At 42.0% G+C, this 26,633-nt stretch overlaps 2 protein-coding genes across 18 annotated transcripts; one reads left to right on the forward strand and one right to left on the reverse strand.

Annotated features, from left to right (window-relative positions):
- Positions 1–728: 728 nt before the first annotated feature.
- On the forward strand, positions 729–4,481 carry setd6 (SET domain containing 6, protein lysine methyltransferase). The gene is made up of 9 exons (XM_047595498.1): positions 729–848; positions 1,234–1,314; positions 1,485–1,629; positions 1,726–1,867; positions 1,941–2,135; positions 2,220–2,355; positions 2,675–2,855; positions 2,944–3,080; positions 3,160–4,481. Exons 1-9 carry the CDS (start codon positions 822–824, stop codon positions 3,514–3,516), a joined length of 1,401 nt encoding a protein of 466 aa, XP_047451454.1. The 5' UTR covers positions 729–821; the 3' UTR covers positions 3,517–4,481.
- Positions 4,482–4,820: 339 nt separating this feature from the next.
- Positions 4,821–26,464, reverse strand: cnot1 (CCR4-NOT transcription complex, subunit 1). 17 transcript variants are annotated; one of them, XM_047595494.1, is made up of 49 exons: positions 26,323–26,464; positions 24,544–24,843; positions 23,472–23,579; positions 21,425–21,517; positions 21,192–21,260; positions 21,028–21,082; positions 20,274–20,477; positions 19,974–20,142; positions 19,662–19,779; positions 19,455–19,565; positions 18,972–19,142; positions 18,664–18,791; positions 18,163–18,403; positions 17,913–18,032; positions 17,451–17,573; positions 17,179–17,330; positions 16,816–16,966; positions 16,425–16,626; positions 16,033–16,158; positions 14,994–15,118; positions 14,612–14,898; positions 14,447–14,525; positions 14,058–14,303; positions 13,833–13,973; positions 13,567–13,746; positions 13,184–13,300; positions 12,979–13,089; positions 12,708–12,785; positions 12,175–12,352; positions 11,690–11,823; positions 10,996–11,292; positions 10,704–10,844; positions 10,403–10,507; positions 10,143–10,262; positions 9,772–9,966; positions 9,517–9,659; positions 9,212–9,320; positions 8,866–9,035; positions 8,485–8,716; positions 8,145–8,393; positions 7,880–8,043; positions 7,648–7,765; positions 7,458–7,559; positions 7,063–7,236; positions 6,810–6,959; positions 6,541–6,721; positions 6,133–6,265; positions 5,907–6,041; positions 4,821–5,752 (listed from the first exon to the last, which is right to left on the reverse strand). In XM_047595494.1, exons 2-49 carry the CDS (start codon positions 24,643–24,645, stop codon positions 5,674–5,676), a joined length of 7,116 nt encoding a protein of 2,371 aa, XP_047451450.1. In that variant the 5' UTR covers positions 24,646–24,843; positions 26,323–26,464; the 3' UTR covers positions 4,821–5,673. The 17 variants fall into 17 exon arrangements, with proteins under 17 accessions (XP_047451450.1, XP_047451437.1, XP_047451449.1 ...); XM_047595481.1 differs by having other exon boundaries at positions 7,063–7,245; positions 11,690–11,844; positions 14,058–14,312; positions 16,018–16,158; positions 16,413–16,626; XM_047595493.1 differs by having other exon boundaries at positions 21,425–21,523.
- Positions 26,465–26,633: the final 169 nt, after the last annotated feature.

Here is a 26,633-nt window from a genome sequence, read left to right on the forward strand (position 1 = left end):
GTGGTCATCATGGGCAACACAAAACAACTGCACTAATATTTTTAGTTCCAACATTACTGATGATCCGCAGTTGCTTCAGAAATTTAATCAGTATGCACCTATGGTCAAATGTTTTTTTTTTTTTGTCAGTATTACTACACTACACATGAGTAGCAATAAATACATAATATGGGCTTATCTTTAGGTCAAACAGATCACCTCCTTCCTAATGTTTATAATGCACACGTAAGTGCTGCTTGCTTGTGTTGTACAAATTAAATTATAAACATTTTAGTAAATTAAAAATATTAATATTATTAAAATATATATTAAATTAAATTTTAAATGATGGCATTTTTAACTGATTAAAAAAAAATGCAAATCACCTACCACTACAATCCTCATATTTATACTCAGTTTTGATGGCTCTGCCAATTTTTTCTCATAGTTTATATGCACTAGTCTTTTGTTTTAACTTGCAAATGTACAATTACTGAACTCTGTAGTTATTTTATACCTTACTCTATCCACCTTTTCTAACAACTAACCTTGTGCATCATTAAAGTCCAAGTCTAATAAAATATTAATAGTTTCTTACCTATCATATACGTTATTCAAGTAAGAGTCTACTTCGCAAACAATACGAATAAACATGAGTCGAGTCTGATGGTGTAAAATATAAATGAACACGTTGTGTTTGATTAGCTGCCTACGAATCACCGCGTGGGACAAACTTCACCCAATTGCTCTTTACACATTGCGCATGCGCAAGTTAGCCGCGTGTAGCTAGTAAACTAGCATTAGCGCCAGCAAAGTTCAGTGCTTGAATTTTCACTCACAAGATGGCAACGGAGGCAAAGCGATTAAAGGTTATAATTTAATTGACCTAAAACTTAAAGATTATGCTTAAGCATCTGTTTGTTATGTATTACGTGTTTGCGCGGGTTTGTTTAAGCTATCCCGGAATGACTTTAGCTGTCATTAGTAGATCACATCCTCTCTATAGCAGAATGTGTAATATTAAATCTATTGCATGAGCCGCCAGACTCCATTGAAATAATAAGCATTTTAAGATTACTGGGGGAAAAAACACGTTGTCAAACAAAGCGTCTGTTTTCTCCCTTTACTCTTGCATCTGTAAACATGTGGTTCCTTGTTAGATGGAGGAGAAACATGTGTCTGATCATACTGTTGTGATTACATTCTCATGTACTGTGTAATACTGATGTATTTGTCCGTGCGTGTCGCTAACAGGTAGATGATACCTCAGAGCTGAGCCCCCTGCAGAACTTCCTACAGTGGTGCAACAGGGTCGGTCTGGTACTCAGCACTAAGGTATGTGGGTGTCTGTTGAAGGAATCTGTCTTCTTCTTATTATCTTATTATTATATAAGCCCTCTGTTGCATAAATTAGTCCTGCTTTTATTTTGTTTATTCGTTATTTCCCCCTTCTAGTTATTTATTTGGCCAGACATTTCAGGGTAGGCGTCTCTCTCTGTCCTCAGGTGTGTGTGAGTAAAGACGGGACGGTGGCAGAGTACGGGATGCTGGCTAAGGACGACATAGAAGAGGGCGAGGTTCTGTTCACCATCCCCAGATCAGCTCTTCTCCACCAGGGGACCACTAAAGTTTCTGCGTTGCTGGAAAAAGGTGACAGAAATGCGAAGAGGCCTTTGAAACGATGAAAGCTGCATGCATCACGTGTCTGTAATGTTTTTTTGTTTTGTTTTTGTTTTTCCTGCACAGAGAAGTCCTCTCTGGAGAGCTCTTCAGGCTGGGTCCCCCTGCTCCTGGCTCTGCTGTATGAGTACACATCCTCACAGTCCCACTGGAAACCCTACCTCTCCCTGTGGACCGACTTTAAGACTCTGGATCATCCCATGTTCTGGTAAGACCGCCGTGGAGGTCTCCTACGTGAATCTCGAACGTTCTTTACACTAATTTGAGATCTGTTTGTCCAGGTTGAAAGAGGAGAGAGACAGACTGCTGAAGGGAACGGGGATCCCAGAGGCGGTGGACACAGACTTGTCTAACATCCAGAAGGAATACACAGATGTGGCCCTGCCTTTCATGGTCAAACATCCAGACCTCTGGAACTCAAACACGCACACACTGGAGCTCTACATGAAGCTGGTAGCCTTTGTCATGGCCTACAGGTTAGGGGTGACTAACACTAACGCACACCAGAGCATGTCGTTTCCTTCAACCATGCCTCATCATGTTTATCCTCCACTCTGCAGTTTCCAGGAGCCACAGGAAGAGGAGGACGAAGATGAGGAGGAAGAGGAGAAGACACCAAACCCGCCGATGATGGTTCCCATGGCCGACATGCTAAACCACGTGTCCAATCACAACGCTAATCTGGAGTTCACACCGGTGGGGAAACACTTTGTTTGATTTTTTGATCACCAATCTTGTGACAGTGCAGTGTTCTGTTGGGAAACTTTTGGACCTGGCATTCATGTGTATGATACTTAGACATGTAACACCCACCTGGACCAGACCAGACACCCCCCACCCCCTCCATAGCAATCAATCAATCTGATTCCTTCCTACTCAGTCTGCTCTGATTGAGGCTGTTACATGAGGCATTTCCCCTCAGATTTGGCCAAATAAATGGCAGAATACTCATTAACACGTCGGCAAAATCCACTCATTTCTCACGCTGGGACTCTTGACATTTGTTGTCTTGTAGGAATGTCTGAAGATGGTTTGCGTGCGTCCCATCCGTAAAGGCGAGGAGGTTTTTAACACCTACGGGCAGATGGCTAACTGGCAGCTGCTCCACATGTACGGCTTCACGGAGCCGTATCCGAGCAACAGCAACGACACAGCCGACATCCACATCAACAACCTCTACAAAGCCGCCACGCAAGGTGGTAGATTCTGTTCGACGACTGTGTCACTACACACTCATCAGGTCGAGAGTCTAAGTCAGTGACCATCCATCTCTTCTCCTCCCAGGTACTCGGTCTGATCTGGACCGGCAGCTGATGGAGGAGCAGTGGGAGATGCTGCGTGAGATAATGCAGGAGAGAACAGCTTTCGTCTTCAGCAAACAAGGCTGCCTCACGGACACGGAGCTGCACACCGCGCTGAAGGTGAGAGCAGCACGCGATCAGCGCCAGCACCTTGTCAGAGAGCGTTACACGAGCGTAACTCTTCGTTTTGTGCCTTCAGTTTCTGTGCATGTCAAAAGAGGAATTCTCGGAATTTAAAGACAACGAAGGATGGGAGGACGACGAGGAGGAGGACGAAGAGAAGATATCCCTGGCTTTCTCCAACGAGGGTCTTCCTGAGTTAAAGGCTCCCTGGAAAATACTGATTCACGAAGCCGCCCGTCTGACGCTCAGGTCTTACGCAGAGGAGGAGGAGGAGCAGGGGAAGGTGGAGGAGAAGGTTTTGGAGGGCGACGGCGCGTTGATAGAAGACAAGGCAGCTCTTGCAGGACTGAGCCGCAGGCAGCAGAACGCGCTGCAGGTACGATACGGACAGAAGACCATCCTGCACAGAGTGATGGAGCTCACCAAGTCGTGAGTTCAGCTCAGGGAATTTTATAACGCCAGTGTGCAACGTCTTTCACCCAAACGGTCAATAAAATGTTTTTTTGTTGAAAATGTGTTTGTGTTCAAAGTGCACGCGGGGTTTAACAAGTGTGTAAAATGAATCGTAGCGTAGTCAAACAGGTGTCAAACACACGGCCCCCAGCATGAATTCGCAAAGTGTGTCAATTGCATAGTAGACTATTTTTTTTTAAATCAAAATAATGGCAACATCTCTAATTTGTCGACTGTTTTAGGATGGTCTAGTAAATTTAACCATCTCCTAATTTCCTTGTTCTTCTTTGCACTAAAACTAATTGGAAAATAATCTATAGTGGTTGTTACTTAGAGGTTATATAGAGGGGTATGAATGTGACATCACAGCAAGCAGAAGTCTCCATGGTTACAGCCAATGAGTGGCAAAAAGTGAGCATGGAGATTAGCAGCATTAGTTTGAATCATAGGCTTTCATAGTGTCTAAATTGCAAAAATAATTTAAAAAATGGGGAAGAGCTGTTGTGCGATTGACTGAATCAACAGATTTGAAAAGCAGTCAGATATATTTTTACAGATATCCACATGGGCTGTATGTGGCCTCTGGCGTAGTCTACAACTAGAAATAGTCAAAGTGTACATTCATGGCAAAACTTTATTAAAAAGGTCTTTCTGTACTGCAAATTAAGTGGTATTGCCCATTTTTCCCCCTGAATACACTTAACTTTCGGTATCTGACAGTTATTTACAATTTACTGAATGATGTGTGCCTAATAATCTTCGCGCAAGTGAAATGACCATATCACCACCACAGTGGCTGTAAAGTGACTTTGAGAAACCGTTGGAATTTTACTGTGACGTAATTTTATGTGACACATTTTAGAGTTTTAAGAATCCATCTCTTGTCCCAATCACTTCCTGGATCTTTTATTTTTGGTAATAAAAATAAAGGTAGTAAACATGTGACACTTGACTAAATGTTTTTTTTTGTTAATATGCAAACTGCTGTTAATCCAGTCAAATATTTGGAGGTAAATTTGTAAGAGTGTAAAGTAGTGTCACCAGATAACCAGTGCAGATGATGGTGACACTGAACTGAATTAAATTAAATTAAATTAAATCAAATCAGAACCCTTTATTCTTTTCTAGGGGGTCCTAACAGATCATTAGGCCATGTACACTAACTGAGAATGATTGAAGAATGTGCATTTTATTGTCAGCCAACGTGTAAATCTAAAACTCAGACCTGGTTAGTTGCCACCGTCGCCATCATGCCTTGTAATGCTGAAAGAACACAGATGCGGCTGCAGTTTGAATGCTTTATTTCCTGTATGTATGCATACTGCAGTTAAGTAGCAAGAACTAAAGGCAAACTAGAAAGGACTACAAAATACAACACATGGACCAATACATTTACAAAACATTCAAAATGTTACAAAATGGGCTGTATTGGTCCTTCTATTGTTCTTAAATTTGGGTCTTTATACAAATTGTCAAGATAACAATGTTGCCATCATTTTGCACAATTTTACAAGTGCCAGGGAGAGACTTCCAGAGCCACTTTCAAATGGGCAACCCATCAGAAAACGGTCTCTGACACCAGGAGCAGAACCCCTCCCACCCCACCTGGGAGACTTAACTACATCTTTCTGTCCCACTTGGGGATAAAAAGAACTCAAATGAAAGTAGCAGGCAGCTTTTTTTCTATCATTCAGCCTCTGAAAGCAACAAAAAAAAAAAAGAAAAAAGAAAACAAAAGATTTGTGTGGGAGGGAAGCAAACTTTGGTAGTGAGTGAAAATATGTTTAGATGTCTTTACACGTCAGGATACATTTTTATCGACATGTGCACCGCTCTCCACGTGTCTACTTCCCTGTTCTCCCTTTTTTTCCCCCAATATTTACATCAAAGAGTCAAAAAAGTATATTAAACAGCATGTCACAATTCAACCTCCATCTCAATTCAGCCCCAAAGGGGTAAACAAAAATCTAACTCTTTAGATCCATGAGCAGTAGTCCTTTCATCTGCATTTCAAAATGACTGCTTGCCAGTTTATCCAGTGCCAACAAGAGGGAGAGGTGTGTGTGTGGTGGTGGGGGGGGGGTGAGTCAAGGCCACGGCATCTTTCCCGAGAGCTACGAGCTGGCTGGTGCACAGGCTAGCTGGCACCGGTGCCCTCCATCACCTGCTGGGCCTGTTTCTGCCCCATGCAGCACTGAGCTACTGACTGGAACAGCCTGAGGACAGACAGGAGGGAAAGGTGTCAACATCTGTTTAACAGAACTACTAGAATACAAAACGACGCGTCATCATTGTCCTGGAATTCTCCCTGAAGCAGAAAAACGCAAGCATCGCTTTAATGAGACAAACAAGCATTAACGGGGAACCTACTTTTCAATCTCAGGGGCACAGTGCACAAAGTCGTGGCTCCAGAACTTGAAGGCAGGGTTCTTGATCAGCTCGATGAAGGTGATGAGGAGACCCCACGGGTGAGGCCTGTTCACTATCAGCCTCTCCAGCAGAACCCTGGAAGGAGAAGGAGGAAGCTTTAACTGACGGCACTTGTATCAACTTCACCTCGTAAAAGTCGCAGCGAGCTCGGATGAAACCGCCTCACCTGGTGATCTGCTCCTGGATGGCCTCGGTGTTGGCCTCAGCAAACAGATACAGCATGGTGCAGCTGAAGTAGTGAGTGTGGCTGTTGGGGTAGCGGAGCTGATTGGCAATTGCATTCAAGAACAGGTAACGCCCTGGAAAGACATGAAGACATATACTCGATTAGAGGGTTAGAGCAGATGTTGAATGTTTGAATGGTATTCAGGGCAACGCTATAAAGATGCAACATGAAGGTTTCTACAGGTTTTTCAGTAGTTATTGTTAAATTAACACGTGCACATCTACAAAGTAGTCAAGGACAATACATGAGACGTTAAACTGTCTAGATGTCCTGGGAGGTTTTTACTCAGTAGAAACCTTTCCTCATTGTTTTTGATAGGAGCTAGTGGTGTTAATGCTCCTGTCTTACCCTCAGTGTCCAGGTCCACAGCCAGGTTCTGGAAAATGTCCATGTGTGCAGAGTGTGTGATGGTGCTCATAGAGGGGGTGCTGCCCTTGTTGTGGATGTGAGCAATTGCCTGTGTGCCTACATACAACACCAGAGCATTGATCAACTGGATGTTGTAGCGGTTTCCTGGTTCATTAGACACCTGGAGAAGGAAAAGAGATCAAATTAACAAAAAATAAGTTGTTGTGTCTTTATTATACTACACAATAACAGAAGGGCACTGGTTGTACCTGCAGGTTACTGCGCAGCTCAGACAGGAAAGTGACAGGTGAGCGTGTCTTCAGATATGAATCCAGATCCTTCTTGAACTGCGAAGGCATGACGCCTGTGAAGTTGGTGAGGATCCGGGGAGCAATGTTGATCTCACTCAGCATGTCCACCTGCGGCAAAGGTCAGACTTATTGCAACGTCTTCAATAGGAAGCAACTGGCACTACACCAGTGTAGGCAGAGCGACAACGAACAACGCTCTGAGCGTGTCTACCTTCAGATTGGGCGTGAAAGGGTCGGGGAGCCTCATGTTGCGTGGAAAGGCACTGAGGATGAGGTTGCGGAGCTGGATGCAGTTGGGTGGGATAACATCACAGAAGCCATAATGGTAATCACACAGGAACTCTGGGAAGTCGTGCAGCAGGACCAGCAGCACTCGCAGTGTGCCCTTAACAGCCAGTACAGAAAAAAGCAACAGAAAAGCAAGGTTAGTTCATTTTTTTCCAACTTAGATTTTCATTTTGTAAAATAAACCCCTTCTCACCAATATTAACTCTTCATTAAGTTATGATACCCACACGGTTTGATTAAAATAAAGATTCACAATGAATTATTGACGTTAATAAGTTTGAATTTAATCATATAAGAGAAATATTAGTGCATAATCACCTTGTAGAGAATTTGCATAGGTTTGTTGAGCTCTACATTCCTCAGGAACGGGGCCAAGTACTTGAAGAGATCAATCAGCAGCTGTGCATACATGGGCCAACCCTGGATGACGATAAACAAACACAATAAACAACTCCAACATCTGTCTATGAGCAAGAGTGAATTTCATTGTTTTATAGTTGCTGAATACCTTCTGCTGTGGTGTGTGTGCGAGCATCCTGGCAATGAAGATGCGATGGGAGATGAGCTCCAGCCAAGCGTACACAAAGCCAGGCGCCTTGGTGGGTCTCAGAATGTGAAAGGTATTGCTGCAGATAAATCACACAGACAAAAGTATTTAAAACCCATCCTCGCTTTGAGGCACAAAGACGAGCCTCCTCCATTGTGCAACTAAGCCGACGTGAGACTAAATGATGCCATACCAGAAGGCAGTGAGTGTCTGGAAGTTAATGGTCTCGAGGACGTGTTCGGGAGCATTGAGCTCCAACAGCAGCATGATGAAAATGCGGTGGTATGGCAGCTGTTGGAATTCAGTCTGACGGACATCATGGTCCTGGATTAACACTCCAACTACGATACCCAGCACCTACAAGAACACAATCGCATTTAAACAAATTACCTCCTGTTTTGCCACACAGTGGCACCAACTTTATGTCTCTTATCACGATCGACACACTCTTTATCTACCTTGTTGAGGAGGTTGATCTTTGTCACTGTGTTGGTGGCCTCTCCAGAGTGTTTGACCAGCAGTGCTATGAGCCTGACAAAGGCATCCAGGTTGTGGTAGCACTTGGCTCTGATGATGGCCGCACTGGCTGCTGGGTTGTGCTGTTGTTCAGCCTGTGCCCGATAGCTTATCTCCACACACATTTCTGTGCATAGCCGGAAGAACCGAGTGATCAGGTCATCCGTCTTCAGGATGCCCTGCTGGTGCATCTGGAAAAAGAACAAAGAAACGATGTGAGCAACAATTGCGCATAGTTTTGTTCAGTTAAACCTGGCTGATAAGTGATTTAAAAGTGTTTACCTGGCCAACAAAGGCAGAGAAAGCCTTTGTGCTATCCCTGCCAGCAGCAGCTGAGTGATACAAGTTGACCCATTCCCTCAGGAGGTACTCTGCCTTCTCCCTCAGGCCTGGAGGATCATCATATTCTGAAGCCTGGGAAATCCCAGAGTGCATCATGAAGTTAGGTCCACCGTGGGCCCGGTCAATCATGGCTTCATAGTTGGAGCGTACAACATCCATCAGCTGGGGAAGCCTGTGGATGAGGAGGAACATTGCACAGTCAGTTTTCAAATCAAAGCTAAGGGTAGCAACTTTTACAAAAATAAATAAATAAACTACTGGTAGAACAACCCAAGGATTTTAGTAAAATTAAACTGTTTCAAAATTGTAGTGCTTCTTTACCCCTCAGGTGCGTTGGCTCTGGAGTGTGCACAGGTTCTCATTAAAGTCTCAATTGTGTGGAAGAGGTCAGCTTCTGTGACATGGCTCACACTGCGTTCATCTACCAGCAGCAGCTTCACCAGCTGCATGGCAAATGCAACTGCCATGTAGTGCAATCCATTTTCCATGGACTGAAGGAAAACCAAAATCAAGTTAATGAACGGAAACTGAAATTTTGCAAGATCAGACAAAAGTTGTAACAAAATGACTATGAACACAATTGTTTGTCATATTGAAAGTGGATGCCTTGAACCTAACGTCATAAACTAAAATATAAGAGTGAAAATGAACCAGTAACACTCGGTACCTGTGCCAGGTGCAGGTCATACTGCTGCATATTCACGAGATTGTTCCTGATCAGAAGCTCCACTGCCTCCACGTTGTATTTATATTCATCACGGCATTCGATCAGACACCTGTCAACACGAACACAACAAGCAAGTCAGACACACTAAATTTGACATGACCAAGAGAATTAATTGCTTTTTGCCTCAAGAAACTCTGTGATGTTAAAAGTATTAAGAGTCAAGTCAGAAATGCTGCAGAGGTATAATGTTCTTCATGAAAGCGACTGAAGACAGCATTTTAAGTATTCAATGCAAACGTACGCACCTGGTAATCTGCTTATTGCACCACTGTGGTCCATAGGCACGTCCATCCTGAAGGGCTTTAAGCACCAGCAGGTGGCACTCCCTGTACCGAAGCAGCAAGTCAGCATCAGCTCCACTGGTAGCATCCAGAAGACCCTCCACAGCCTGGAAAGAAAGAGACGCATTGATTCTAAAAGTCCTGCACACACTGTGATGGGGGTCAACAACAACAAAGAAATAAAATGTGACATTTAGCAGTGAAAGTTAACAAGTCTACCTTCTGCAGGAGGCCGAGTGCAGCAATGCCATCCCTCGAGTTTCTAGCCAAAGCCACAGCTTCCAGGAGGCTACGCAGGGCCTGGGTCAGGGGATTCATAGCGAGGGCTGGAGGGATAGCATGAAGATGCTGCTCCAAGTCTGCCATGCACTTATCATAGATCTGAGCCACGTCATCTGTGGCCCATGCCTGTTGCTGAGATACGGGAAATGAATGAAAGCAAGTGAGTTACATGGATCTTGTGGATCTGTTGACATGGATCACAAACACATAAAATGGATCACAAATAATAATAATAATAAATTATTATTATTAATCACTATGCATTTACATTTAGGTTTTGTTTTGGTAATCACAAGAAATAAAATTACCTTCATGGGCTGAGCCAAGAAGCCAGTGGGCTGGGAGAGATCATTGCTTGGCAAGAAACCTGGAACATTCCTGGCAAACTCCTCATATACAGCCAGCTGCTTAGGGTCCACTCCTCCCACCTGCATCAATACACAAATACATTAATACACTGATGCAGTAACTAAGGCAAGATTTCATCACGACTTGTTTTCAACCGCAACCAACACTCTTTGGATTATAACTATTATAACTTTCTTCTTATGTCTGGGCCAAATCATACCTTAAGCCTGATCTGCTCAGGCATACGTTCAGCCTGGTAAGTCAGCACAACTGGATCACAATAGCGACGTCCCTCTTGGCGTGCATGCTTCCTCAGCTCAAACTCCTTCAAGAACAGAGACACAAATGTGAGTGGTACTTGTAAACAGTAGAAACGCTTAACTGTGAGTACATCTGCCGAGCAATCCATTTACTGCACTCTGCAAAAGTGATTTCGTGCTGTGGCGACACTCGCCATAGTTGATGCATCTTAAATACATTTATAGACACAGCCTTTGAGCCAGGCTTCTTATAACTCTCACCGTGGCTAGTCTCTTATCCATTTCAGGGCCAGCCTTCTCCACGGCAGTTTTCTGAATGAAGCAGCAAGCCAATTCACAGTTATCTTGAGCAATCCTGGCTGCGGCTTCTTCCATCATTTCCCTCTGTTGGGGAGTTGGTGCCTGGAGTAAAAGTAACAAGTTAGAAAAGCAGTGACACAACTATCAGATACATTTATGTGTGTAGGAGAAGAACGGAGCCACGTTTTGGTTTACTATGATATTCTCTCCTTTCTTGTATACAAAAGTATTAGCCCTTATTGCTTCAGCTTACCCTAAGTGCTGCAGCAAAGCTGTTCTTAAGGTTGGTGGCAATGCTCATGAGCAGGGGCTCGCGGCAGGTGATCATGGCCATGCCAGCAGTCAAGTTCCTCATCATATGGTGGGCAGCCACGCGCATGCGGGATTCCTCCGAATCCAGGGCGAAGTCCTTCCTGATGATCTGCTCACAGGTTGTCATTGCAATTTTGATAGAGCGATCTACCACCGGGTGCACAAGCTCCTGGACTGCTCGCTCCACTGATTGCCGCACACACTGTTTCAGCTGAGGATGAGTCTGTAGCAGAGGGATCTGAGGGGAAACATAAGAAAACGAAGAAAAACGTTTCAGAAGAAGGTGATAGTGTATGTAAATTAAGAGAAGGATTGAATTAAAATACATGCCAGTGGTGGACAGGGCCTAAACTGGCTCTTTTGCCAAACTCATCAAGGCCCTTGAGAATCTGAGCAAGTGTAACAACAACATGCACACTAGAAAGGTAAACTAAGAACACCTGTACTGAGATCTGTATCTTTGGACTTAGTTATGTCAAATGTTTGTCCACTTCTTCTTGTGGTCAGGAAGTCAACACCATATTACATGCGTGGGATCCCTTCATCTATGTATACTCCTACCTACAGTGTGAATTGTTCACATGCATACAGCCGTCCCCACACAAGGGCCACGGTGAACTGGTCCTCATACTTACGTTGACATTTATGTTGATGTGTGGAACCAGGCCTGCCAAGGCGTACACATTGATGTCATGGTAACTGAACTGTGGAGTTGGGGGCCCAGTGGTTGTGCAAGTGGTGGTGGTGGCAGCTGGAGTTGAGGGAGGAGCTGCAAATGGAACAAAGTCACCTGTTGGTCACAAAACGCTAATTTGATTAAAATCAGATGAAAAGGCAGATTATCCAGAAGATATGAACAAAATATGAATGTACAAATAAAAACACACAAACAAATTTGACAAAACTAACATGAATACCGTCATAACCACAAATCATTTTTAGGATTTCTTTCTAGGTCATGTTGTACTGACACTGATATACTGATTAAATAGTGTGTGAATGAACCGTCATCAAAATAACTCAAAACATATCTCCATCACTTAGGACAAGGCAGAGAGGGAAACAGTTATTCCAATATTTATAATAGGAATACTATACAAGGTTTATATGGAGCAATCACCTGTTGTAGAAACTGGCAGCATCTCTTCTGGAGGCTTTGTCTCTTTCTTTGGCGCAGACAGCTGTTCCTCTAGAGTCTTCAGCTTTTCTTTGTCTTTCAGCAGATTTCCTGGCTTCAGGTCGTTGATGTCCAGAGACAAGTTCTTACAAAGAACTTCAATCTCAAACTTCAAATTCAACTGGAGGAAACGAGAGCAGAATGTTAGCTATTTTTTGTTTGCCTTTTTCAAGATTTTCCGAACTGAATCATCTAGTAGTTACTGGTAAACATATTTTTATCTTATTTGACAACATGCGAATTCAGGTGCATTTTGGTTTGCAGATATTAGACACAGGTGAGTTATACTGAAAGTCAACTACATCACTGTAAGAAAATAAGTAACAAAAACAATGTAATAATCTGTCATCAAACCAAAATTCTAAAAGGAATTCAATATGGCCTCTTTTTAAAAATATATCCATATACTTCATACACTTGTCCAAGAGCTTTTTCAATGAGTTTTTCATTAAATACAAAGAAGAGAACTCTCTTACCTTGAGGTCATGTTCCTGATGCAACTCAGCGAGCACATTCATGATGGCCATAGTCCAGGGATTCTGGGGCCTGAAAACCTACAGCATCAAAAACAAAACAATGAATAACCTGAATAACATCTAATTTTCATGTGACATATTTTGGCCATTTTCCCCACTGTGTTTAGAGGAAAGTAAGATATATTTGTCTGAAGCGTAATGGGCATGCTAGAACATTTTAAAACGGGGCAGTAAAGGGTAGAGTTAAGCGATCTAAATCTCTGTTGCTTACCATACTACGTAGACTAGATTCCAAAACCTTGGCCACAAAAGGAACCACATAAAGCAGCTCCTGCTGGCCTTTCACGTAGGCTTCCAGCAGCAGAGACTTGACTTCTAGATCCTGACAAAAGAAGAAACATAATGATCAACTCTAAATCACAAGAACCGTCACATAATGTCACGACAGAATGAACAACATAGTATCCGGATCTTACTGTGTAGAGGATAGGCTTGTTTTTGGCCAGTGTAATCATGCCCAACCAGTGGCCCAGGTTCTTCAGCAGGGAGCGATCTGAGAAATTGGCAGCTGCCTTGTCTGAGGTCAAAAGTACCTGAAACAAAAAGATATCCGAGGGGAACTTTATTATTGTACTTATTCCAACAGCGTTACGTAGGAATACATCATCTACTCTATACAGTATGAGAATATGATCAAGACATGCTATTGTTCAATAAGACGACTCATGTGTGATGCCCCCCAACAAATAGTTTTTGGGCAGCAAAACACTCAAGGATATCAAATTTACAGCAGGCACCAAACAAGAAAAAGCAAAATCTTCATGCTCTGAAGTTGCCAACTTCTCTTCCAAAATGTTACCTTGATATTTCGGTATGTTTCATTGAGAACCATCTTGACAAACTCTGGGTTCTTGAGTGTGTCCAGAAAGTTGGAGTAGAGACTGTGGAAGTTGGGTTCAATGCTGACACGCTTCATCACCAGGTACTGAGATACCCAAGGCATAAACTCTTCTTTCACCGTCTCTTTCAATTCCTCGACCTGATAAAAGAAAATGTAATTTTAAAAACTATATTCTGATATCGAGACTCTGCAGATACAGTAATGTTTTTTCGGTTTCCGCTTACCTTCTGCGTCATGTTGGACTGAGAAAGGTTGTTAAAGATAAAAGCAATCTTCTCCTGGACATTTTCAGGTGGCTCTACAATCCTTTCCGTTTGGTCGGTGGCCACTAGCAGGGTGTCGATGTTGGTAGTGTTTATGGAGGGCTGAGGCAAGAACAAGGACAATTACACAATGTATATAACTGTCAACACTAAAGAATGTACAGTCATCAATGAAGAGAAACTCACAGGCACATCCTTCTTGAAGCTGCTGGGTGTCGGTCTTGCGATGGTGCTCGTCTTGGTTGCCGTGGTTGCCGTGGTGGTGGTGGTGACAAGGGTGCTCGGCTGGCCCGGCTGTGGGGCCTTGAGGCCGGCTGGCTGCTGCGACTGGGTCTGGGCTTGAACTTGTGCCAGCGCCAAACTTCCAGGTGTGGTGATGGAACCCTGCATCTTCACCGGAGGGTCCCGTGACTGTTGGCCATACTCGATATACTGCACGCACAGGATATTCAAATGTGCAGAGCGAGAGATTTAAGTTATCTGAATTCAAGATCCCCCCTCTGTGCCAAGAGATGGGATGAAGAAAGACTTTCAGAATTTTGAAGAAAGGTGATAAATTAAGGAAACCTGATTACCTCTTGTAAATGATGGGGGAATTGCAAGAAGTGAGCGATTGAAGCCAGATGTTGACAATATTGAGGATAGTCCTTAAGTCTAGAAATATAAAATACATGTCAGCTTGACTTAAAAATAAAGGACTACTATATTAATTCCTATTTTTTAAGTAAACAGTTCAGTACCTGTTTTTGAACCTATCTAGGGCAGCAATTCCAAAGTAATACATTTTGGATCCAAATGGTTTTCTTAAGGCTTCAAGAACATATCGGAGGGCCAAACCCAGGGCCATGTAGGTGACAAGACCCTTCTCGATAATGCCACCAAAAAGGCAAGCAGTGATGTGCAGCTCCTTGTCTGGGTATTGGGGGAAGAATCTGTATTCTTCAAACAAGTTCCGCAGCATACAATTGAACACCTCTCGTTCTCGCTTGATGGTGGAATCCTTGAACCTTTGCAACATCTCCAGTACCTAAATGAGGGGGTAATAATGTTGTGTGAACAACAGCTCCAACAATGCTGCTAAATACACGATGTGACAGAAAACAAAGAAAATCAAGTCCTTACTTCATCGACAGACATAGTTGGGTGAGGTGGGTGGTTGTAGATGCGCTGGAAGTAACTGTTTGCCTCGTCATCTATCTCCTTGCTAAAGTGCTGGTTTGCCTCGGGCCACACCTGAGAAAGGTCAGCTGGGAGAAGAGTAGAAAGCCATTATTATGTTTTATCTGACTGCTGCAATCCAACAGTGGTGGAGCATAGGCCAAGTAATTCAAACAATAGTGAAAATCATGCAATACACAAAGCATCAAAAAGAGGTCTTACAGAATACATCCACATTAAGACGGTTAAATATCTGTCTCTTTGTTTCAGGTTTACACCCACACTAAGAAAATCTCATTTTTTTCCTCCAAACAAAACAGCTTGTCCTAAATGGCGCCTAAAGTCTGTCAGTCAGAATGAGTTTCCAAAGTCTGAAATCCCCAGCTTCTGTGTGTATTAGGTTAACAGACCAGTTATTTTTTTAAAGATAGTTCTGTGGTGTATTCGGCTATAATGTGATTTAAAAATGAATGAAAATGGAGCCATGGTTCATTTGTGAAATGAGGGTGAAGAACAAATGATTTGTAGTTTTCATGCTTTTTTTTTTTCAGAGGTCTTAACAAAAATCAACCTGGGTGCTGGGATACGGACGCAAAATAAATCTTACAATGTAGGTGGGTTATTGTAGAAACATTCTAAATGATTGAGTCAGGGTACAGCTCTGTCTGATGCTTCGAGGTAGGAAAATCATATTAAAGTGGGGCTGTCAGCATAAGCAGACAAGGAATGGAAGACTGATCTGTATTTCCTCTAAGATTAACAAAGCTTGAAATTGTTTGACGTGAAATAACAAAAGATGGTTAAGTCACGTAATGATTAAAATCTTAAATTTGAATGCATATTTTAATGGTCAAGGTAAGGACTCGGAAAGTTTGTATTCGAAATCAGTCTACAAATCGAAATGAAATTTGTTGTCACTGTAGAGGAAATACAGTGCTGAGCAACGCAGGGCGGGGCTCTCAGTCACACCACTACCACCACCACTTACAGGCCTTCATCTTACTCTGCTGAAAGGTAGGCGGGTTCAGGCCTGGGGTGCTCATCTTCCTGGTGCCAAAAGGGTCAGTGTTTACTGATGGCATCCCCAAACTAGAGCCTATGCCAGAACCAATGCCAGAGCCCAAGGGACCTGGAACAAAAAGAAAAATAATTTCAATCATTTTATTAAACATCAAATTTCACTTTTCAACTAGTACCCTTTGTTCTCCGGTACTTGGTTCTGCTTAATGTGAATATGTGATCTTAAATGTGTTCTGTGAAATTTAAGCCACAAAATGATTACTAGACTTATACTGCACCATCAGTAATATTTGTAAATGTAAATGACTTGCTGATATAGCGTGAATATGTTTGTATTTGAAGAAAATAAAAATAGCATAGTACCAGAGTCCATACCAGGGAGCTGTGAGGCGAGGCTGCCAATGCCCCCAAATGGTGTGCTGGGATTAGGGTTAGAGAGTGGCGGAAAGGCCTTTGCTGGGGACTGGGGATTACTGAAAGCTGAACTCAGTGAGGTTGGGAAGCCCTGCATGCTCGGAGTATGTGAGGGTGCTGTACCACCCAGGTTTAGAGAACCCATGCCAGTGAGAGGATCGACCTAAACCAAAGAAGAGAATTGGACAGGTCAGGTGTCAATTCTACAAACATGAGGAGCAATACATATGAATTAGAAGTATAAATCACGACCGGACAAAAATAACAATGTGTTACATTTATAATTAATAGATACACTGAGACATACAGGTTGGTTCTGCAGAGGAATGATGTGACTTTCACGTGACTGTACCTGCACAGGTGAGATGGCATCCAGGCTGCTGGTGCTTGGGGCACGTCCCTTTGGCATTACCCCTGGTGGTGGCTGCCGGGCTTTGTTCATTACATTGCTGCAGTTTGCAACCATGGTCAAGATAGTCTCCGACAACTCCTGGGACACACTCCTGAGAGAAGAAAATATAAAAATAAAAATGAAATGTATGACTGGCAGGTGTTCATCATAGTATAATTTTAAACCACACATTTCCAAAACTGGCTGACTTCTGAATGTCTGTGTCAACACAGAACAAGACCGACAAGTTTTTGTTCAAACAACTGAAAAGTAACGGGCAAATTAAGGCTTCAGTAGCAGAAATCAAGCTTGACAGATTCTCACCCAGCACAGGACTGCAAGCAAGCCAACATGGTGGCCAAAGTCTCTGGGGGCAGCTGGGCACTTTTGGGCTGGTCCTTGTCAGGGGCCAGGCCCCCCATGATGGATGGGCAGCGCCTCTTCAGGAATGTCACACATGCCTGGATGAAAGGTTCCTGACACGGGGAGACAAAGCAAAAACGACTGTCAAACACAGTGCTTGTAGGGCAATATTTTCAACACACAATGCCTTAAAATTCATCTATAATAGCACCAGGATCAATTTCAAGGCTTACCCCATGTTCTCTGATTTTGTCAGTCAGCCATTTATCAAGTTTGAGGTATTCACGGCGAGAGGCAAGTGCAGCAAGATCAATAACAAAGGCAAATGGAGTACCATTCAGCAGCATCGATAGAGACTAGAGGAAAAAAATAATCACACATTGGTTTCATAAAAACTTACATTTAAGTTTAAACACTTTAAATAAAATTCCTTTGTTGCCAATTATCACTACTCACTAAAAAAAACTGTTTGATTACCGTACATTGCTGTAAATTCCCCGTCTGTCCCGATATGTTCTAGCCTAAATTTTCTCATATGACTAACAAACAGTAATTTGTAAATAACAAAATAAACCAAAAAGAAAAAAAAAACTTTCTTCTTTCAACATTATGACTCAATAATTCCAATTTGGGCTGAAGGTTAAATTAAAGCGGCCTTCATCATTTCATTAACTACAATATTGAGTTCAACAAACCTTTAAATCCTGGGCCACATCCAGGATGCGAGATAGCTTGGCCTGGTCGTACTGCTCCCCTCTCATGTACCACTCAGCCATAGAATGCATAATTAGCTGGCGAATGGAAGGAGACTGTCCCTAAGGAGAGAAAAAATATAAAACAAAAAAAGAACATTTGATTTTTTGTTTTTAATATGTAACCAAGACAAACAGCAAAACTGAAAAAAAGCACAACCTACTGACTTAAAAGTAAACAAACAAGACCAACCTGTCCATGCCAGGCATAGTGCAGGATGATGGCAGAGTTGGGGTGGTTGCCCAGAAAAATGGGCATTAGGGTAGAGATGAGCTCATGGCGCAGCGTGTGCCAGGACGTGGAGATCTGCAGTAATGCCAGGACCAACATGTCTGGGCAGTGCTTGATCGGGAAGCTAAAGAGTTGCTTCACCTGCTCATACTGGCCCACCTCAGACAGCCTCAGCAGACTCTCCACCAGGTCCAGGCTTTTCCTGCGGCATGGTGAGAGGCACTCAGTCAAACATATCAGAGCATCAGTGAAAATATTTACACTATTTCATTTCCATTTGCCAAATTTTGCTCTTAGTTTATGTACGTGTAACAATATCATCACATAAAATCTATGCAAAGCCAAACATAACTACATGTGAATGACAGGTGTGCAATAGCAGTTGACAGTTTTCAAACAAAGTCTGAATATGTCATAATTTAAACATTGTAAGAAATAATTCAGAGAGCTCGAATTGTATACCATGTGGCAATCTCCCGGTTGTCATCCTCTGGTGGAGCCTTGAGGATGTCAATGGCCACAGTGTGACATGGGTAGTCGGCAAAGCAGAACACCTCTGGGTTCATCAGGGAGTGTTGGATAAATGACAGCTGGAAGGGAAAAATCAGTTCAATGTTTTTAGAAGGGAAACACAAAGCACCAAACAAAAACCTAAATCACGCACACTGCACTGTGTTCACACAGAAATTATTTTCATATTAAAAGTTACACTTACATAAAAGTTATGTCGCTATGCTTGAAACTTAGATGAGTAGATATCAGTGTGTTACCTGTCCTTCGGCGTGTTTCCAAGGCCTATAGATGAGATCGACAGGGAAGACCTCCATGCCCAGCCCCCTCAGGATACCATACACCACGATGTGCAGACCTTTACTGTCCCGGATTATAAATCCTGGGTGGTCAAGTTCGTATGTAACCTCTTTGAAGTTCAGGTTGGGATTCTACAGTGGGTGGGGGGGAGAACAAGCAATGAAACTTTGGCCAGTACCTTGACCTAGCACAAAAAACGATTTTTTTCCCCAACATTCAGTGTCAGGTTTATGGGGACTGCAGATGCACAGCTAAAAACATAATCCAAAACAAATACTATAAAATGCTGGATATGAGAGCACAGAGTACTTTTTAATAATCTGGGTGTATTAGGGCGTTCACAAAGTATTAGTATTAAGTATTAAAGACATTCAAAAAAAAAAAGTGGCGTGGGTGAAATGACGTCAAATTCTGAGTGATCCTTAAACCGACAGTTCACTCACCACTTCTTTGAAGAGGTCGATGAGGACTTCAACATTCCACGTGTGTGCCTGCGACCCATCGTTTTTATCCTTACCATCACTCCACATACCAGTCCCTGGAGCAGAGATGGACTACAGCAGAAAACACAAAGGCAGACAAAAATTAAAGCTCGGACGTATAAAAAGATGCCCTTTGTCTGGCTATTCCACCAAATTAAGCCCCCTCACCTGTATTTGCATGGGATCAGATAAACCAGAGTGGGTACGAGCCATCATGCCCAGGACTTTGGCCACCTGGCTGGCTGTAGCCCCATACTGCACGATTACGTTTCTGCACTCGTCCAGACTGGAAAGAGAAGAAGGACAAAAAGATCAGCGATGATCATGACCTCTTATATAAAACTCTTCCGATACCAATCATCAAATGATTCAGAAATACTATTAGGGCTAGGACAAGGTGAAGGTGAGGTCATATGACAGGGCAACGTCAGCACAAGTGCGTAATAAAAACTGAATTTGAGTGACTTGAGACAGACTCACCTTGCACAGAAGCCATAGCCAACTTCTTGCATTAATTCTGCGAGAGTAGTCTCCATTATGGTCTTAGTTAACTCCCCCGAGTCTGGCAGGATCCTGTCCACGAGAATGTCCCGTTTTTCAGGGTACAGCAGTGGTGCGAGCACCACAGGGCAGCGCTCCTGGGGGAAATCTGAAAGCCAATGTGCAAGCAATGTCATCGGAAAAAACTTAGAACTTGCATAATTTCCTTGAGGTGTGACAAAATCGTGTTTGCTCAATTATCATATTTATGTTATGGACATTTTTAATAATTCTTCATACCTCGGCAAAGTGTCTTGAGGAAGGCGTCAATCTGTTCTTGCCCTACCCCACTGGCTCCCTTCTGGCCAAACAATAGATGGGAGAGCAGTCGGTGTAATACCTCTATGGCAATGTCTTGGAAGCCACCTTCCTGGTTTCCTCCGAGATCTGCGTCAACGTATGACCGCAGGAGGTCTGGAAGTTTCTGCTTGATGAACTGCGCAGCTGAGAAAGAGTTAAAAACGACAAGTTAAGTCAACACAGACAAACTTTTCAACAATTAAGTCTGTATCATGAGGACATGTATAAAACAACATTTTGACATCCTCTGCATTACTCTTAATAAAGTGGTCATCAATAAACATCACTTACAAAATCAATTTCAACTAGGGCTTCATGATAAAAGAAATTGCGATCTCAATTCACACATACACGCGATCTCACTTCGAAACACAAGGATTCTTCATCACTCTTGCAAAACACATGTTCCCATTTCTTCCCGGATTTTTTCAAGCGCCCCTAAAGGCAGCACTGCCACTGACTCCTCTCTCAACCTATGGTAAAGCTATGGTCTTTACAACACGTGACTCCGTCAGTGGAGGATGCCCATTTTTTCCAGAATCGTGCAGCCCTAATTTCAACTACGGCTAAATGATCTGGATAATGTTTAGTATGTTTCAGTACATCAGCTTGTGTACTGTAATTTAAAAAGCAGTCTTTCAGATCATTTTTGCCACAATTTTGATAATGTTAGGCTCCACTAGACTCTACTTACCAAAACCACAAAGGTCTGCGTTGCTTGAGTTGAGCAAAGCAAGGCCAAATATCACCTGGGAAAGAAACACACATGGTCAGTCGTGACTTGTGTGTTAGGTCAATATTTGTACTACATTTACAATGTTTCCTTCAGTCTTTAATGTAGCCTAAGGCAGAGCTTACCTCTTGGACCTTGTTGAGCTTCAGAACTTTACTCAGTTGAGTGAATAGGTGGGCTGATGGCTTCAAACTCTGAAAGACAATTAATGTCAAACATTTTAAGATGAAATACCAACAAAGCCACTGCACTTAAATTAAGGAATGAGTCATTTTTTTTATCTATGTATTTATAAACAAAAACTGCATTCAATCACGTTTTACTTGGTATCCCTGAAATGCTATCATGAGCTCCTTACCTTCTGGTAGTGCAGGGGATTGTCAACGGCGTAACACAGAGTAGAGATAAAGTTTGGCTTCGATATCAGCGACACACACTCCTGAATCAGAAACTGTGTCTTGTGCAAGTTGAATAGCGAAACATACCGAGAAGACAAAGAAAACAGAAGAGAAGCAGGTGAAGTTAAAGATTAGAAAACAAGTCAAGATTCAATATGAAACAGAAAGTGAAACCAATGAAGGATATTTCAAATCGAAATCTGTTGGCTCAAAATATGGCTCTACACATCTGATTTCTAAGCTCACTTTCTCTTAGTATATACTGTATGTTAGGCTACCCTTTCTCTCCTGGATAAAGCTATAATTTTAAAGAACTAGTCAATAAACAGACTAGTGACAGGAACCACAAAGTGACTCTTTGCAAGACAAACATCTTCAATGCATCACAATGTCTGTGTAACTGAAAAAGTAAACCCATAAAGGCAATTGTACTTCTCTACAGCATTGTGGTTTCAGTTTTGACTGAATTTTGCGATTGCTATAAAACTATGCACAAAAAGCACAATTTAGCTGCATGTTTGTTGAACACACAAACTTAGTGCAACTTTTCCATAAAATTGCCTTGAGACAACCATACAGATGTGGAGTTAAAATGCTAAAATACAATGTCCCTAAATACACACACACAAAAATACACTACTATGTTTTTTCTCAGATATTCAGGACATATTTATCTAATTTAAAGTGAGAAATCCAGCAACAGCTTGACAATACTGCTATTATTTAAAAGAGGGTTCAGACGTACTTTCAGCTTTGTACAACTCCGCTAGGTACTGCAGGCTTTGCCCATTTCCTGATATAAATTTGAATTTCTTCAAAATGTGGACTGAAGATGTCTGCCTTCTAACATTTTGTTTTTGCAAGCGGTAAAATGTGTTGTGTGGGCGAAGCAACTCCTCTAATTGCACTCCTAAAAAGTAAACCATGAAATTATATGTTTGATATCTGGCTGTGTGCACATCCTTGAAAGCAAGGGGGAAAACCTGTAATGCAAGTAAATGCAGACTGCCTGGCCAAAAAAACAGTTGCCACCTAGATATAACTTAGCGAATAGGTACAAGCCTCCTATTCGATAATTACTTCATGATTATCTTTCAGCTGGCAACAAGTTATTTAACCTCAAATGATGCAATTAGTAGATTTTCATTTCTTAAACAACGCATCGACCTATCAAGCAGAGAAAACAGAGATTGACGCAGAAACTACTAAAACTGGGTTAAGAACTGTTCAACACAATATTAAAAACGTAAAGGATAGCAGGGAACCATCGTGTTTGGGGAAGAAACGTGGTCAGACAAAAAATCCTGGTTGATCGCTATCAATGATCACTTAAATGGCTGTTGAAATCAAATAAGAAAAAAAAACAAAACAACAGAACTCAGGGTTGTGTTTAACAGAGAAAGTAAGATCAATTCCACGTGTACCATACGAAGGGAGCTCAAAGGATTGAGACTGAACAGCTCTGTAGCCTTAAGAAAACACTAATAGTGAGCCTAACCAGAAAAAAAAAAAAGACTTCAATTTGCTAGGGAACATAAAGATTGGACCCTGGAGCAATGGAAGCATATCATGTGGTCTGATGAGTCTAGATTTACCTTGTTCCAGAGTGACAGGGCATCAGGGTAAGAAGAGAGGCAGATGAAGTGATGCCCCCATCATGCCTAGTGTCTTACTGTACAAGCCAGTACAGTACTATGATCACTACACTACAGTACTATGATCTGAGGTCGCTGCAGTTGGTCAGGTCTAGGTTCATTATATCCAAAGAATGAGGTCAGCTGACTACCAGAATATACTCAATGACCAGTTTATTTCATCACTTTTTTTCCCCTGATGACACAGGGATATTCCAAGATGACAATGCCTGGTTCATCAAATTGTAAAAGTGTTTCAAGGAGCATGAGTCATAATTTTCACACATGGATTGGCCACCAGTAGTAGTACCAGTACTAATAATGATCCATGAAAGTAATCAAACATATAAATGTGTTTCTAATCAAAAATTACCTGGTGAAAGTCTTTGCCACTGCTTTTACCATCGCCACTGAAATCCACATGGGAGAAGAGACAGCGTAGTAGATGCCTGTCTGCCTCAGGACCGTGACGATTTACAATCTAGGATAACAAAAAAAAATATCAGTAAGTATCAAAATTATCAGTGAGGGAGAACAAAATACTTTTAAGGACAAACATTTCCAGAACAATTTCTGAAGACACATTTCAATGTGTCCCAAATGATACATTTCAATGTATGAACATTAAATTGGTAACATCTTTACCATCACGTAACAGACAAGTAGTGAGGTATGAGAGAAACCAACCCAGTTGATCAAATAATTACTTTTTGAAAGTAAGGCAACTGAATTAAACTTTATTGCCACACTAAGCCTGACCTTCACTGGGCTGGCCAAGTTCATGATACGCAAAATCTGTGGTTGCCATGTACACAACCTGTGTTATCAGATTTACATACTGGAGGCTTTTCAAAAACATCTCACTTTAGGGGGACGAAAATCTGGTTTTAGTCAGGAGAAATTGATAAAAATACAGTTAGATGTTGTTTGTGTTTTTTTAGATTCTTAATTTTGAGGTTTTTCATTGTTGGTTGTCCCAAATAACTATTGGAAAATTGAAAGAGCTATTTTGAATATTTTCACGATTAAAATAATTAACTGAATAATACTTGCAGTCCCTGTTCATGTAGTGTTACGATAACCTCATTTTGGATTCTTCATGGCCAGGGTGTTTTTAACACTACTTAACATGGATAAATGTTACCAACTGAAATAACAAGCACACATAGCAGCAGGTGCCGATGGATAGCTGGTGTCCTGCTAGACAGATAGTGAGTGTTTGCAATACACAGTTTATTTAAAAGGATTTCACATATGCACTGCAGGCCTGAACTTCAGAGAGGACACAGGTGAGAATCAAACTTGTGTCACTGTGGTGGAGACTATCACAATTTTTCATGGTTCGTTATGCCGAACGTACTTGGAACTGAGAGAAAATTGTGCTTTTGCTTTGGTGTAATGCGAATGAACAAAAAACATTATATGATGCCACTGTTACCACTTACATGCTGTATTTCTTGCTGGCTGGCTCTGTAGTTTTTCTTTGTTAAATTGTCCACCAGATAGCTGATTTGAGACAAAGCCAGCGAGAGCGAGTCAAGATTCATTGCTGGTTGGGGCGGAAGCAGGCGGCCGAGCACGGCGCAAAATCACCATTATTCCCCTTTAGTCACTTCAGTGATAGGTTACTTCTGCTCCCCCCCCCCAAAAGGTGTGAAAAATGTTGGCTTCCAAATGAGCGGTCCAATCAGTGTCCCCCAGTGCTCCTAAGGTAGAATCCTTCAGTTTAAAATCAAGTTCAGCATCTGTAATGAAACAACAAAGCATATTAAAATATATATTTAGAACATAAAATAAAATTTTGTTGTTTTACTCTTTGACTTTGCAAGGAGGTATTCACTTTACACTGCACTAAACTTTGGAGTACTTTAGTGTAGGACAATATTTATTATCAACTGGCAATACAAAATACTGTGACAGGCTTTGAGGCCTACTTTGATTACAGACCAAAAAGGGCTATGAAATGTATTTAAGCGTCGACTGCCTGGTCACGTATCTTCTAATAAATGTTGAAACAATGATTAACGTGAGTTCCAGCTGTGCAGTGTTGTTTAGTATCTGCACGGAGATATTTTATGATTACATAAACGTACCGTGCCAGTGGATTGTACTAGGCCTCAATAGCACCCCAATATTTGGCATACAGACTCAAAGCACGTTTAGTCGTTCAACGACACCACATAACAAAGTATGTCGTACTTTAAGCAGGTTGGCGTGAATTTTAAGTGACACTACGCGTAAAAAACGTTGGAAATCCGCCAAAGAAACAAAGAACAGGCTAAATGATGTTAGCAAATATTAGCATTTGAACACACGCAAGAAATACACAGTGCTGAGCGTTACTTTAAATCATTGGCTTACTAGACGTTTATATGATGAATCCAAGTTGACGTAGATTGATAAAAAATCATCATGACGCTGATAAAGTTTTTCTGGGGAGTTTCGGTAAACGTTAGCCAACAACATGTTGACCGAATAAGGAAACAAGCATTAACGTTACCCGTTGGATATATTTCAGCCTATTGCTTTCTGTACCATATAACAGAGTTTCATATTTGTATCGTAACCCACCAACATAATTTAACGGCAAATAATTTATAACATTAACCTATGCGAAACCTTACCAACTCGATGAAGGCTACAAGCTAATGCTATTAAATTAGCACGTACGAGAGCTAGCGTTAGCAACACGAGCCCGTTTCAAGCTGCTGAGTGTGAAACGGTAAAACCACATAAATTTGCACTTTTACGCTCCCCTTTGCTATCCAGTAGGTAACGCTTCGAAAAACAAATTTAGTGATGAACTCGAAGGAAGTGAACATTGTAAGTGGATTTTGCGCGATCGTGATAGCCAACGTTAACCTTGTTAACGTTAGCTTATTTCTTCGGGCTTCGACTAGTCTTTGGAATTGCTAACACTGTAGTACAAATGCTGACTATCCTGGGACAACGCGTAAATCCTACATACTGAGATTATGTTACTATGGCCGCCAGGGTAAATTTAACGAATCAATTTGTAGAAAACAATACACGCCGCACGAAAAAAACTTAGCTAGATTGAGAATTTTTTACTTTGTTAATGTGACCAATGTGACAGCTGCTTTTCAGCAAATAGACCTCCCCGGCGCTGGTCGCCAACGGCCACCCTCCGTATTATTGTGGCTGTCTGCGTGTTATACGTAAATCTATCAACGGCTGTATGCTAAATATATTGTAAATCTCACCGTGCACCCAAGAAAGTAATTCAGATCCTCATCCCTCCTTGTCTCCCACAACAAACTTGACGAAATGGAAGGGTTGCTACAGTCTATAGCTGAGCCTCCAGATCAGTTTGATTTTCAAAATAAAATGGCGACTGTCACCGCCGCGGCGCGCTCACGGTTCGGTTCGAGTCGAGTACGTGAGCGTAGTCGCGCGACACTAGGCGCAGACTGCCGTCGATTCAATTTGTTTATGTGTTTTATTTATTTCAGAAGAGATAATTTGTTTATTTAGCAACAAAACCCGTGCTGTCTCTCTTGTTCATTTATAAGGG

The sequence above is a fragment of the Mugil cephalus genome, chromosome 10, assembly GCF_022458985.1.
Source record: "Mugil cephalus isolate CIBA_MC_2020 chromosome 10, CIBA_Mcephalus_1.1, whole genome shotgun sequence".
Classification (NCBI taxonomy): domain Eukaryota; kingdom Metazoa; phylum Chordata; class Actinopteri; order Mugiliformes; family Mugilidae; genus Mugil; species Mugil cephalus.